At 37.6% G+C, this 15,080-nt stretch overlaps 1 protein-coding gene across 1 annotated transcript in view; it reads left to right on the top strand.

The window, feature by feature from the left end:
- thsd7ba (thrombospondin, type I, domain containing 7Ba) overlaps nucleotides 1-15,080 on the top strand; it is a 1,117,993-nt gene that overhangs the window by 1,035,870 nt on the left and 67,043 nt on the right. Inside the window, exon 19 of the mRNA XM_051931000.1 lies at nucleotides 8,339-8,480. Coding sequence (XP_051786960.1) covers nucleotides 8,339-8,480 — 142 coding nt within the window. The remainder of the gene's footprint in view (nucleotides 1-8,338; nucleotides 8,481-15,080) is intronic.

Raw genomic sequence — 15,080 nt, forward strand, 5'->3', positions numbered from 1 at the left:
AGTTAAGCTAAGTATAAAAATGTCTTTGTGCACAGGAACTCTGCAGATTGAGCATGGCTGTTATTATCTTTTAATAAGAGTCTAAACTGTAAATCAGAAGGCTTTTTGGACTCTGTGTGATTTCTTGGCTTTGGTTATAATTGGTTTGGGATTTAATTCTGCGAAAGGCCCCAACAGAGTTTTCTTGCCAAAAATGCCACTGAATGGAATTAAAATTTGGTTTCTTGGTGGTATGAGCAAGCAGTAGCAACCACTTTTCCCCAGTGTCTAACAACTGAATTGCAAGAATTGTATTAGTTTGAATGAATCCTCTTTAATAATATATCATTTGAAAGTCTGAACATGTATCATATTTCTATTTGATTTACAGTTCAGTTTTCTGAGAAAACAGACTTTAACTCTCAGGTTTCTAAACATTTGGATCAACACCATGTACTAATGTAGTTTAACATAGTCACTTAAATTATCATTAAGATTTGTAATAAGGAGCAGTAACAGTAACAGGAATTCAAGTTAGTCATTACACCAATATTAAAACTGTGAAATACTTCTGAATTGAAGGGGTAAAATCCACATAGCAGCACTTGCAGGTTGAGTCACAAATTGATGTGTCATAGTTAATGTGTATTCACTAATTAGCAATACATTTAGTCAATTTACAGACTTTGGTACACTATAATAAAAATGCAGTAACTGCAACACTAAATGTATGTACATAACTAGAGGATATGCTAAATGTTAAAAGTATTTTGTAAACACCTTATCTACTCTAGTATGATAATGAAAACTCTGATAATGCTTTACTTTACACCACCGAGTACTGCAGATCATTATTTCAAAAGGAGTGACAAACATCTCTCTGCTTTAATAATCTTTTTGGATTATTCAAAAAAAGAAAACATTGACAATATTAAACCTTAATTCTTACAGACATACATTCAAAGGTGAATTGTTTATGGCTCGGATTTAGATCCAGTATTTTCAACATTCTCTCCTAAGTATTTCTCTATTTTTAAAAACCTTAAACAGCTCATATCTTACAGTTTCTTATATTTCCCCTTGCTTAGTGCTTTTATCTCGACATTTTCTCTTTCCTTATTTCATCTTATATTTACTTTTATCTCTTTCATAACTGTCTACCCTGCTGTATTTTATCTGCCAATCTAGCTGGCTGCTCAAACAGTAGCAGACTTGCCATCCCACTGTTCTACTGTTCCACAAACATAATAGCTCTAATTACGTCTTGTCCTACATTTTTACTAACACTATAAATATTTTGTGGCTTTCATATTTCCATAAAGCTCATCTGACCAAATGTGTTTAAAGCACAGAGATGTCATCCAGAGTGATTTCTGCAAAGCAGCTCTGCATGAATTTATCAACTATTCCATGCTGCATGGCAGTTCTTACCTATCCACTTGTACCTGACAATCTTCAAGCCGCCCCCCCAGTATGCCTAGCAGCAAATAAAATCATTGAAGAAAAAAAAAAAACAAAAACATTTTGCATTAAATAAGGCGACCATCACTTCTAAGCATTATCCTTTAGGAAGAATGCAAATAATCCAGGCAAGACATAATCCTTTCCTTTTTAACTCATAACATATTTATATGTCCGTCCCCACTCATGTTCTTAGCTCATAACTGTGTTTATATTGCAAGGAAAACATTGAAGCAGGGCATATTTGCTACAATGAAAAAACATATTTAAGATGGTGTTATTAGTATTATTTTCATATTCATATATAAACATGTCAATGTGTTATTCTTTTCATTTTAAAGGGGGCCACTGTCCTCTATAATTTTTCACACCACACTGGCCACCTTCTTTCCTTTGCCAAGCCTGAGTTGGACTGTCCCACCTGCTGCACTGTTTATCGTACTTCTTTGTAAACTCCTTCAGTGCACACGGCTAACCACCTGCAGAGTCTGACCTGCTCCTGTGGAAACTCACTGGTTTGTTCTCTCACAGGTTAATTCACTATGCAAAGTTAAAAGCTATGAAGCAACAGGAAAGTGGCAAAGCAGGGAATGTTATTGCATGAGATTTTGGCTGGTCCCATTCTACAATAACAAAAAATTAAAAAAACAAGAATGTTAAGTTAAATATGTGTGAAATTACTGTCTTATTCTGTACAGTAATTTGACATCTCCCTTATAATTACTGCAATATGTCCATACTGACTTGAGTCCCCAGTTCTAGAATGTAACCTGTATGTGTATATATATATATATATATATATTGTGGCAGGAGGCTGGGGGCCAGACCCAGCTGGGACGCCTGGAAGGACCGGGAGGCAGTTTATACGTCACCTGGGCCACGAGGGGGCAACTGCCCTGGATAATGAGGGGACCATGGGGACGGAGCCAGAAGGCTCACACCCATTGGGGCCCATGGCCGCCACCAGGGGGCACCCCAAGCATCGTGGAGCCCGGGAAATCTGCACTTCCACCACACCTGGGCAGGTGAAGGAAGAACCTTCCAGGGACACCCAGAGTGCTTCCAGGTGCTCATGCGGCACTTCCGCCAAACCAGGAAGTGCTGCCGGAAGGTCATCAGCAAGCACCTGGAGCACGTCCGGGTGACTATAAAAGGGCCGCCTTCCTACAGTTGAGGAACTGGAGTTGGGAGCTGGAGTAGGACGAAGCACCAGCATATGGAAGAGAGGTGGCCCACGGACATTGAAAGGCCTGTGGAAGGGTGTTGTGGTGCTGGAAGCACTGTGTGTGTGCGAGACTTGGGTTTTGGGACCTTTGTTTATTAAACGTGTGTGTTTTAAGAACTGCCAGTGTCTGTCTGTTTGTGTCCAGGCTGATTATCTCACATATATATATATGGAAGAGAAGGTCTGTGATACGGTTTGCATATTTGCAGCTGGAGATCCACAAAGGGAGAAAAAATGAATCACGTATCATAAAGTAGTTTTTATTCCTTCTTGTAAGTCTAAGCATTATCCTCTGATGAAGACCCCTGGTAGGGGTTGAAAGCTCAGGAATATATATATGTGTATACTAGGGGGCTTACCCTCTGCTCCCCCCTGGCCTGCACTATGCACCAGCCACTTCGCCTCTCTGCTGCTCACGTTGTGAAGAGGGGGGCTGAACGCACCCCAAGGAGACACAGTCGCTCCTCCAAAACCCCCTCTTAAACGGTGATACAATGAGAAACAAGTACAGTAATCCCTCCTCCATCGCGGGGGTTGCGTTCCAGAGCCACCCGCGAAATAAGAAAATCCGCGAAGTAGAAACCATATGTTTATATGTTTATTTTTATATTGTCATGCTTGGGTCACAGATTTGCGCAGAAACACAGGAGGTTGTAGAGAGACAGGAACGCTATTCAAACACTGCAAACAAACATTTGTCTCTTTTTCAAAAGTTTAAACTGTGCTCCATGACAAGACAGAGATGACAGTTCAGTCTCACAATTAAAAGAATGCAAACATATCTTCCTCTTCAAAGGAGCAAACAATTCAATAGGGCTGTTTGGCTTGTAAGTATGCGAAGCACCGCGGCACAAAGCTGTTGAAGGCGGCAGCTCACACCCCCTCCGTCAGGAGCAGAGAGAGAGAGAGAGAGAGAGAGAGTTAGAGAGAGATAGAGAGAGATAGAGAGAGACAGATAAAAAAATCAATACGTGCCCTTTGAGCTTTTAAGTATGCGAAGCACCGTGCAGCATACTTAAAAGCTGCACACAGAAGGTAGCAACGTGAAGATAATCTTTCAGCATTTTTAGACGAGGGTCCATATCGTCTAGGTGTGCGAACAGCCCCCCTGCTCACACCCCCTACGTCAGGATCACAGATAGTCAGCGCAAGAGAGAGAGAAAGAAAAGTAAGTTGGGTAGCTTCTCAACCATCTGCCAATAGCGTCCCTTGTATGAAATCAACTGGGAAAACCAACTGAGGAAGCATGTACCAGAAATTAAAAGACCCATTGTCCGCAGAAACCCGCGAAGCAGCGAAAAATCCGCGATATATATTTAAATATGCTTACATATAAAATCCGCGATGGAGTGAAGCCGCGAAAGGCGAAGCGCGATATAGCGAGGGATTACTGTACAGTTTTTTTTACCTCCTCTTTGCTCGATCAGCTTCTGGACTGCTGCTGCTCCCATGCCGCATGATCTGCATCTCGAGCTGCACTTAGAACATTTAAAAGCCTGTACAGCAGCTATCCTACTCTTTGTGTTTTATTTCTGGCCCTGGGCGTGGTTAAATCTGTTGGCACAAAGTCTCGTCTAACAGGACGTGAGTTCTTGATATTTTAGTTTATAATTTAAAAATAGAATAAGAATCTGAAAATCTAACAACATCACATTAAAGTTTGATAAATTCTGAAAAGAATGATACCAAACATATATATGTAGGTTTTAAAATAAGCCCAATTTAAAACGTGACAAAACACATGACATAAAAACGTCACATAAAATCGTTGCACAAAATCATTGCACTTTTAGGCTTAGGATTTTATATATATATAGAGTAGATATATTTGTTTTTACTTTGACATTAAAGAGTATTCTGTTGATCAGTATCAATAAAGCCAAATTATATCCTTTGTGATTCAATGTTGTATAACAATAAAAACATCCAAGGTGATAAATACCTTTTTTGGGCACTGTATATACCTTATATACTTTCGCTATACAACATTTGACGGGTACTGTATACGTATGCAAGCTTTAAGCCTGTTCTTAGTGTAAAGCACTATATGAGAATAATTAAATTCAATTTATATTTACCTGTAGTTTAAGTCTCTGTTAATATGGAAATATAATGCTCTTACCTGAAGAAATCTCGACTATAGAGATATGAAATGGACATTGGTTTGTTGCTACCTTAGTTAAGTCAACCATAATGTATAACAAATATTTGGGCAGTTGGATTACAGCACAATTTATACACTGTTCAATTTCTATCTTCATGAGTTATCTTCTTCTTTAATGGTTTTACTGTATTCACCAATAAACTGTTATAGGTTGAGTAATAATCATGTGCTTCATTCTTCTTTGAGAATTTGGCACCAGTATAAGTGTCAATTTGTATGTCTGTCATTACTATTGATTGTACCATTACAAGTAAATCATTTGCTTCATCTTCTTTGAAGTGTTCAGCATTTAGTTTGTAGCACAAACAAGGCCTTGAAAACAGTACACAGAATATAGATTTGTGTCATTAACAGCTGTGTGAGATGATTTAGAGCTGATGGCTCAGCTTTTAGTGTGCCTCAGATTAACAACAGTAAGAGCAATTCTTGTAAACAAGCCCAATGAGAGGTGTAATGTTCAAACTATATCAAAATCCACAAATGAGCATGGCAATAGTATCTCTAAAATTAAGGTTAGGGAAGAATATCTCAGCTTTGTAACCAAAAGCAATAAATGCAAAGGTTCCCTTCAAAAGATATGCTGCTTTTCAATTTATTTTAGTCTTGAACCATTACAATTTAAAATTATACACTGTGCACACCTCTATAAATTCATAGTTTTCAAAATTTACCCAAGATTAGATCCCAGCGATAAGAGGTACTGTCAAGACACCAGCATCTTGTGGTCTCAAATTTAACCTCTCTCCTTTACTATGCTTTGGAATTTTAATAGAACTTATCCACTATCTGAGTTTTTTGGAGTAATTCCTGATGGACTATTCTGAATAATTATTGTAATGTATTGGCCTTTGTAACATTGGTCAGTTTAAGACTCATCTTGTTAAACAGGAAGAGCCTCCCACCGCGCTTAACCATGCAATAGCATTAGGTGGTAATAAAATGTTTTAGACTATATATATATATATATACACAGTACATCCCAAAATACACAGTACAAATTTACGGGGGTTACGTTCCTAGAGCACCCGCGAATTGTGAAAAACCACGAATTATGGATGTGGTTAAAAAAATGCCTCAGCTTAATACATTACCTAAAAAAAGAATGTAAAGGTAGACCTGTCTACTGTACAATACTGTACTATGTCACCCGCAGTGCTAGAATGTAAAATACCGATGTTACCGCTATATGTACTGTAATTCATGCAAGCGCGTTTTTATTACCAGAAGCCTTAGAAGATGCAGGGCGTTTAGACGGCATCTTGGGGCTTTAACCCTTAAACTGCCACATACTTGGGGGTTAATGCATCCCTGGACGCCAAATACTTTTTTGCTGCACTTTTTAAGTAAACATCACAATTAACAAAGAAAAAGTGAAATTTTAATGGAACACATTTTTTTCATGCAAAGAGCATCACAATTACTGCAACACTGATCATTTTACACACTGCTAATGAACTGTAAAAACTATATAAATAACTACTGGAACAATATGTACAAGGTGCAACTGATGCCATTGATGAAATTCAGTAAATCACTGAGCCAGCTGCGCTTGAACTAGCTACACGCAAGCACACAGAGGCCAACGCTGATGACTGCAGGCTAGTCTAGTGCAGCGGCTCAATGCCAGAGACAGTGAGGCCGCAGTGCTGCAGGGGCCGGCAGAGGTCATGAGCTGGCTGCTCAATGAATGTACAGCACTGAATGATCAGCTCCGGTGTGCTGGTAAATTGCACTGGGAACCGACTATAGCCGGTTGCGGTGTTCAATGAATGTACATCGCCGAATATACTTGGCTCCTACATGCTGGCAAATGGCACTGGGAAATGACTATAGCCGGTTGCGGCGGTTTAAGGGTTAAGAAGAACAAAACGGAAAATGCGAGAACACTCAGCCGGAGATGCGTCACAGGGCAGCAGTCAGTCAGCAGCAAGGAAAAATGAATAATGCTGTAGTGGTCCAGTGCCGCTAAGATTCACACCGTCAAGAAGATGCCGATTTATTTATTTTTATGGTGGAGATTCCAGGAACGCACCCAGCCTTGACCTGACCTGCACGCACTCACAAAGAGAGACAAAAATAAAGCAAACCGGTAATAAAACAGCAAATAAAGAATGTAATGAAAACAACGATACCACCCCTGTTCACTTTACAGTGATTATACATTAAATACAACAAAGCACAAACAAAACACACACAGTAAAGTCCATGAGAAACGGCAACGGATGAAATGTAATGATGAAGATAAATAGTCCAGAGATCTGTACGTTGAATGGGAATGTAAAGATAGTTCTACTGGTAGTTCCTGAAATGATGAAGATGGGTGGACGGGTTCAGGAGCGCTCCTTTCTTCACAGGATGGCAATGAATCCACTTACAATCCTCACATACACAGGCAGACTGCAGACAATCCAAACACCAACCATGAAACGATCCAAAAAGAATAAGTACAGGTAACCCAACAGAAGGTAGGCACAGAGGCAGGACCTTGAAACACAAATTACAAAAACTTTTTATTTTCTTTTGGTCACCGGCACCCTTTTTTAAAAGCCGCGCTGACATCCTTTGACAACAACAGCCCCTGCACCCTCAGCAGAAGACCAATCAGAGCCACTGCAGGAACTGCTGGGACTTGCAGTTTCAAATTCTAGTAGAGTACAACGCTCTCGGATTGGCTATTTTCACCATCCCAAGGCCCGTTTTCCTCTACGGTTGCTTCCTGTTCTCTCTACAGTGCAGTATTACCACGAAAAAAGCCATAGAAAATTGCGGAGGATATTTGCGGTTTCCGCTAACAATTATTAGTTAGGTTCTAAGGAAAAATCTGCAAACGACTCATGCCACGAACCCTGAACTGCGTCGTCGCATGGGTCTATTGTATATATATATATATATATATATATATATATATATATATATATATATATATATTGTCTTCATTCTTTATATGAATCAAAATCACAGTCCTTGTATGCTATGCAAAATGATTGTGCCTATTTCTACTTTAATCCTATTGCTGCCAAGTTAGTCTTCAAGATTCAGCCATTTAAAGAAATTTGTGAAAGATAACATCTTTATTAATAGTTCTATTTAACATTAAAAAAATCCAATTTAATGCTGTGTTAAAAGTGTGTTAAATTATCAAAAATCATATAAAATCATTGTCTGTGTTAGTCAGTTAAATACGAGTTATTGTTATTTAAATTTTAATATTCATTGTGTCAGTGCTACTTTTGATAACGTAAGTATTAAATATTATTTATACTCTCATAAAGGTTTTATACTCTCATGCTTTGAGGAAATACTGCTTTAACTTAATGAGTCCTGTACAGAGGCTGAGTACTGTATACCTCTGACTGATTAATAACTAATTTCTGTTGTATATTTTCTTTAAATGTAATAAAGCTATTGTATATGTCATGTAGAGTCCATTCAGATTGTGCATTTATATGAAAAATAAAAGGTACAGGCAAAGTAAGCATATAAAATAATCTTTTTTTTTTTTAATGCAGCCTTGTGATTCAAAAGATGTTCGACGAAGAGTGAGGCACACACTGAGACTGTCAGTGTCTGGGAATCTCTGCCCCCAAGACTCAGAGACAGAACCATGCGTTCTTAACTCAAATTGTTTTACATATCAATATAATGTCACAGGTACTGTAGCAAATATATCTTAATTCAAATACAAGATGTTTTATTGTTAACAAATGCTGTCTTTTTGAAAATACAAGTCGTGATAATAAATGAGTGAAAGATAAACACCTTCATGTTTTTCTCATCTATGTATACATACAATTAGATTAGTGAGTTTAGATTTTTAGTGATTTTTTTATTTTTATATTTTATATTAGTTATGTTGCTTTTTGATGAGTCCACCTATGTTTTCATTGTGCTGTTATTCCTGCTGTGGCTGTGTTGTTGCACATGAGTGTTGGATGCCATCTTGTTTAAAGACAAGAGACTGTAAATAAATGCCTTCATGTCTGCACCCTGAATTAAGGTGAAGAAAAAACTAGTTTTCACTCAAAAATAAATAACAATTTAAAAATTTATAAAAATAAAGGTAAAGTACTTTAAATGTTAAACACAATTCAGAACTTGGTTTTGATAAAATGCTTTGTTTTGTATATCCTAATCGTAACCCTAATCCTAATTCTCATGAAGAAAAATTAAAAATGATGTTGTCCTATTTAGTCATTGCATGTTAAAGTCATAATAGTGGTAGCAAATTAATAATCAGGAAAACTTTGCAATTTATACTGCATTTAATAATTATGGTACAATGATGGATTATTTCACAGTATTTTTATTCGTAAGTAGTGAAACATGCCAACCTACAGTAATAAAAATAAACAACAGTAAACTCAGTCCATTTTTTACTAGCATAAGAACTTACACATTATTATGAATTCTGAACATGTGTGTACCGTGTCCTATTGGATTATCAATAGATGAGCTTGCTGGGACTGTGCTTTAATTAAAACAAAGGTTTTCTGACCACCAGGTTGCCACTGCATAGCAGGTCATAAGCTTTTGATTAAGACCAAGAGCACGTTTGTAGCCCCATTAGTTTGTGAGTAATCACATGAGAGATGGACAAGACCTTAGCATTTTATACATAGATTATAAGTGTTTTCTACAATTGAAAGTTTATACAATATTTGTCACCACATTAATTTAATGGTTGGTTATTGGTAACACATGATGTTATCTCATTAATGGGTCATAGACTAAGAGTGCTTATTCCTATTGCTTCTGTATTGATTCTTATTTATTTATTTATTACATATTTTACATCATTTATAAATGTAGTTCAATTAAATCAATTTAACATTTAGCTTATTCTTTGACTAACATTATTCACCTTTCTAGCTGCATGGCCAAACTGAACTGTAAGTAACTAGGGCTAGGGCAGCGTTTCTCAACCTTTAAGTATTCGCGAACCGAGTTTTCATAACAATTTTAATTGGGCCCCCCTAACGTTTTTTTGAAACCCTAATAAAATTTATTCCTATATTTTTTGCTGCCGATTCACCACTACAAGTTTAAAATTTTCCTACGAATAGCAAAATTATGCCACATATGGCAACATTTGCGCCACCTTACTAGTTTGAGAACCACTGGGCTAGGGAGAAATTTTTACTTGAATTATTTACTTCATCTAAAGTATAATAACTACGTAAATGGCTCACAAAATGGCCTTTAACTTTATTGCTTCTTATTGTCTGAGGTATGATACAGAGACACAAGCTTGCATCTGTCCTGAGATTCTTGCTCAACTGCCCCCTGTAGCACACAACAAGATCTGACTGGGGAGAGGTAGCAAAAGGGTGGGTATCCCAGTTAGGTTGGAGAGAGGCCGTAAGGAATGAACAGCATGGTGGGACTGGGGGGGGTAAGGGGGGGGGCTTATTTGAACTAGTTAACATGAACACTGAAGAGACAGAGGGAGAGAAGTACTTGAAAAATGCTAAACAACAAGGAAGTGGAGAAAACACTGAGAAAAAGACATCTGGTGAGATTGCTATGAGTGAATCAGAGGAGAATGAAATAAAAGAAAAAATGGACAGTTAAGTTTAGAATATCACACAGTGTTTTCATATTTGTTCTTTTAGAGGTGTTTCCAATTGCCATAAAAAGTGCAAAATTCAGGTAGGAGTTTGGAGGTTGGAGAATATCCTAATTTTATGAAACAGTAAATACATCCAAGCTGAAAATGGGGGTAAGAAGGACATCATATAACCTGATTTGTGTTTCTATTAAATAAAATGAGTTTTAATTCATTCTTGTTTACCATGAGACTGGAAATCGGTGACATTTTGCATGTTAGTCAAACATGTAAGCAATAATTTCACTGTACTCTGTGTACATAACAGCACTACTGATGTACACCTACAGACCTATATGGGTGGCATATTCTAATGCACAAACTCATTTATTGCATATTGTATTTCCATCTTACTACTTAATGTACGACTGTAACAAAATTATTGGTGAGCAGACTACCATTTATTTTATGCCGTGCTGACTTATAGAAAGATGGTTCTGCATGTTTCCAAACTCTCTGCTGTCTCCCAAAGTCTGCTGTTTAATCAAAGACACAGCCCTTTGAGGACAGGCTCAAGCATCTGAAAGGGCAGGAGGTGGCTGTTTTTGGCTTGTTTAGAAAGTAATACAAAAGTACACTGCCAGAGAAAGTCTAATTGTGTTTTCAAAGTCAGCAACTAAGGAAGAATCAAAGAAAGAAAAAGAAAGGCAATTTTCTTTAGCTTTGAAAAGATCAGGAAGAAAGGAAAACACTAGTGGTCTGGCAAATTATTGTGTTTTATATTTTAGACTTTTTTGGGATCTCTTATTTATTTTCCCTTTTATTTAAGTGATCTGTGTGCAGCATTCTGTAACTGGAATATCCAGACATATACTTTGCCATGCAGTGTTGCTATACATGTAAATGTCCTGAATCACGCATAATGTCATGGGCACCATGGTATAAAAGCCAGACTGTAAGAACATCACACTAAGTGCTGCTTTGTTGTTATTTTTATGTTTGAATGAAGAAAAGAAGGAACCTTTTCTTTATGTTCTTTTCTTGGCTGGGTGCCTGTTAAACCCAGATGATCAGCAGGTCAGTCCTCTCTGTCAGTGGTACTATTAAAATCAATGTATTTCAAATTGGGCTGTAATAACCAATGGCCAAAAATTGATTGTGTGACTATTATTAATAAAAACTCACGAAAGTATTGAGTCATCACATCACAAACGAAACCCAAGGATGTCCTTTATTTATACCAACTAGTGGGGGCTCACTATATGAGCAGCGAGGTTCTCCATAGCATGTCTGCTTAATTTTAAGAGAACAGCTCCAATTATATCACTTAGGTTCATTTGCATATACCTGTAGTAGCTGGAAAACATTTCAATCCCACCAATGAGCACTCAGATAAAAGGTAAGTTCTAGCAATACCCCTCTGACATTAAATAACATCCAAAGGTCTCAAAATAGTTAATCATTAAAAGTCCTGTCTAAATGTTTGGTTTACAGAATAAGACATCTTTATGTGTAAACTGTTATCACAGAACAGAGCACAAAGGTATATAAGATCTCATTTCCTAACATAAAGTGCACTAGTATAAATGAACTCAGGATGTCCTAGCATAACAGGCAGGCAGTTTCAAGCACTTTTTTGATTTTCCCTCACACTTCTTATAGTTCTTATCACAGATCCAGTTCCAGAAAATAAGGAAAATAATTCATGTACAGTATATGCATGTATGTAACTGTAATGCTTCAAGCTGGCAGCAGTGGAATTATGAAGAGATAAAATATATGATGGGAATGTAATTGTAATAACAGCTTTGCAAAGTACAAGTAGATTGTGTTATAAGGCAGCCTACAAATCACTTATCTATCCAATAAAGTGAAGTTATGCATTTCAATACATTATAATTAATCAAGGAATGGAGAGTGGTGACATATTGCATGTTGGTTGGACATTCAAGTAAGAATTTCTGGACATGGAAAGGCTAACAGTATTATTAAAGATGATCATCATACATTGTCACTTCTCCCTCCTCCTTAATTCTGAGCCGATAGATAGATAGATAGATAGATAGATAGATAGATAGATAGATAGATAGATAGATAGATAGATAGATAGATAGATAGATAGATAGATAGATAGATAGATAGATAGATAGATAGATAGAGTGCATCCAGAAAGTATTCACAGCGCATCACTTTTTCCACATTTTGTTATGTTACAGCCTTATTCCAAAATGGATTAAATTCATTTTTTTCCTTAGAATTCTACACACAACACCCCATAATGACAACGTGAAAAACGTTTACTTGAGGTCTTTGCAAATTTATTAAAAATAAAAAAATTGAGAAAGCACATGTACATAAGTATTCACAGCCTTTGCCGTGAAGCTCGAAATTGAGCTCAGGTGCATCCTATTTCCCCTGATCATCCTTGAGATGTTTCTGCAGCTTAATTGGAGTCCACCTGTGGTAAATTCAGTTGATTGGACATGATTTGGAAAGGCACACACCTGTCTATATAAGGTCCCACAGTTGACCGTTCATGTCAGAGCACAAACCAAGCATGAAGTCAAAGGAATTGTCCGTAGACCTCCGAGACAGGATTGTCTCGAGGCACATATCTGGGGAAGGTTAGAGAAAAATTTCTGCTGCTTTGAAGGTCCCAATGAGCAAAGAGGCCTCCATCATCTGTAAGTGGAAGAAGTTTGAAACCACCAGGGGCCTCATGTATAAACGGTGCGTACGCACAGAAATGTTACGTACGAACGTTGCCACTCTCAAATCGCGATGTATAAAACCTAAACTTGGCGTAAAGCCACGCACATTTCCACGGTAACTCATACCTTGGCGTACGCAATTTCTCCGCTCGGTTTTGCAGACTGGCGGCACCCAGCGTCAAAGCAGTGCTACTGTTCCTGTGTGGCCACCCTTTCTTTCTTAGCTCCACATTCCTGACGCGGCTTTATAAATACACTGAAACTAACTGCATATTGTTTATTAGTGTAATGCATCTGATTGTAATTAACCTGCAGCAATATAATGGTCCAGGGAATAGCCATAGTATTCCAAATACCAAAACTGCTTTAGCGTTGTAACTCTCACTGCATCTTCTTCTTCTTTCAGCTGCTCCCGTTAAGGGTTGCCACAGCAGATCATGTTTTTCCATATTACTCTCACTGTATTTATATCACTGTATCTGAGTGGGGAATCACAGCAGCAGCTGATCGGGAAGAGAATTATCGGTACACAGCATGAAGCAGACGCTGCCTGAGCCAAGGCAAAACGAATCAGAGACTTCCCTGTACGGACTTTGCGGTTTAGAAAAAGTTTCATTCCAAGAACTATAAACGGACTCAATCAGTCCATCAAATGCTTCTTGTAGAACTGTTTGTACTTATAAGTACAATCACCTCACTGTAAACTTGCACTACAGTTATAATATTGCACAACCTGCGCCACTTTGTGAAGCGCGTATTTACATATGATGACGATATCATTTTTAAGATGAAATACAGCAAAATATGTTGATTATATTATACAGATAAAACTTTAACTTCATTTAAATAATCTTTATTGTTAATAATTAAACATGTGAGGACACGGTGCCGCAGCGCTAGCTAGTTCAGGGATTGTTCCTGCATTGCGTTGTATTCTTGCTGGTGCTGACGCGACACTGGAAGGATAGACGGATATAATAATTAAACATGTACTAAGAAGATATTTCAATGTTCCTTAAAAGTTTTGAAGAATCGGCGTTTTAAGCTTACAGATGGCTTCACGTCTATATAGCTGATTGTGTGGCGATTGGGTTTTTGGAGAAAGAAAAGTAAGGACAGGAATTGGAGGTTAGTACGTTTGAAAGAGACAGTACTTCTGTATTAAATTATTTCATCGAAGGTCGCGCATGGCGCCGCAAGCCTCTTGCGTGAGACATGAACATGCACTGCCCCACCGTGTTCCCATGTTTAATAACATGCTTTCATTCCTATCATCATGAAAAAGATATCACGTATACATCTCAGTATTTTAATTATTCAGAGAGCTGTAATATCACGAATGTAATGGATTATGTGTCCTGTCGGAGAAAGAGAAAGCCCGTTTAAGAAGCAGGTAGTGATTCACACATGTAGAGCACATAGAAGATCAAATACAGAACAAAGCATTTAATGTGCCACTTTAGTTACAATGGGATTTGAGAAACTAGTAAATTAAACGATTTTAAGATGAAGTTTATGATGTTCTACTTTAATGGCAAAATAAACTACGTGATTAAAGTGGAAATTTCGAGATTAAAGTTGACATTTCGTGCTTTTTTCTCACTGTGTGCCTATTTTTCTTGTCTGTACCCTAATAAGCTTTCATATGACACTCAGACGGTGGGCTACGACTCGCCTTTTCACAGTGACTTTGATATGTGATTTCTTTTTTATTTCGGGCACTGTGCGACTTTGTGAACTTGAGCCTTCGAGTTTCTCCGACACTCTGTCACTTGATCAACTTCCTTTTGTTTATTATACCACTGTTTAAACCAACAAATAGTACGCTTTTCCTTTGCCTCCACTTGGTATTCGCTGAAATTCTTATATTTCCCCCCGTGCTTTTCCCATTGTCTTTTCAAAGAAGGCTATTTATATTGATTTGCATATTCAAAGAGGTGTAATTCTGGGAGGAGTTGGGGCGGGACAGAAGGCGCGTGCACATACATTACTTTT

This window comes from Erpetoichthys calabaricus, chromosome 8 (assembly GCF_900747795.2).
Source record: "Erpetoichthys calabaricus chromosome 8, fErpCal1.3, whole genome shotgun sequence".
In the NCBI taxonomy this organism is placed as follows: Eukaryota; Metazoa; Chordata; class Cladistia; order Polypteriformes; family Polypteridae; genus Erpetoichthys; species Erpetoichthys calabaricus.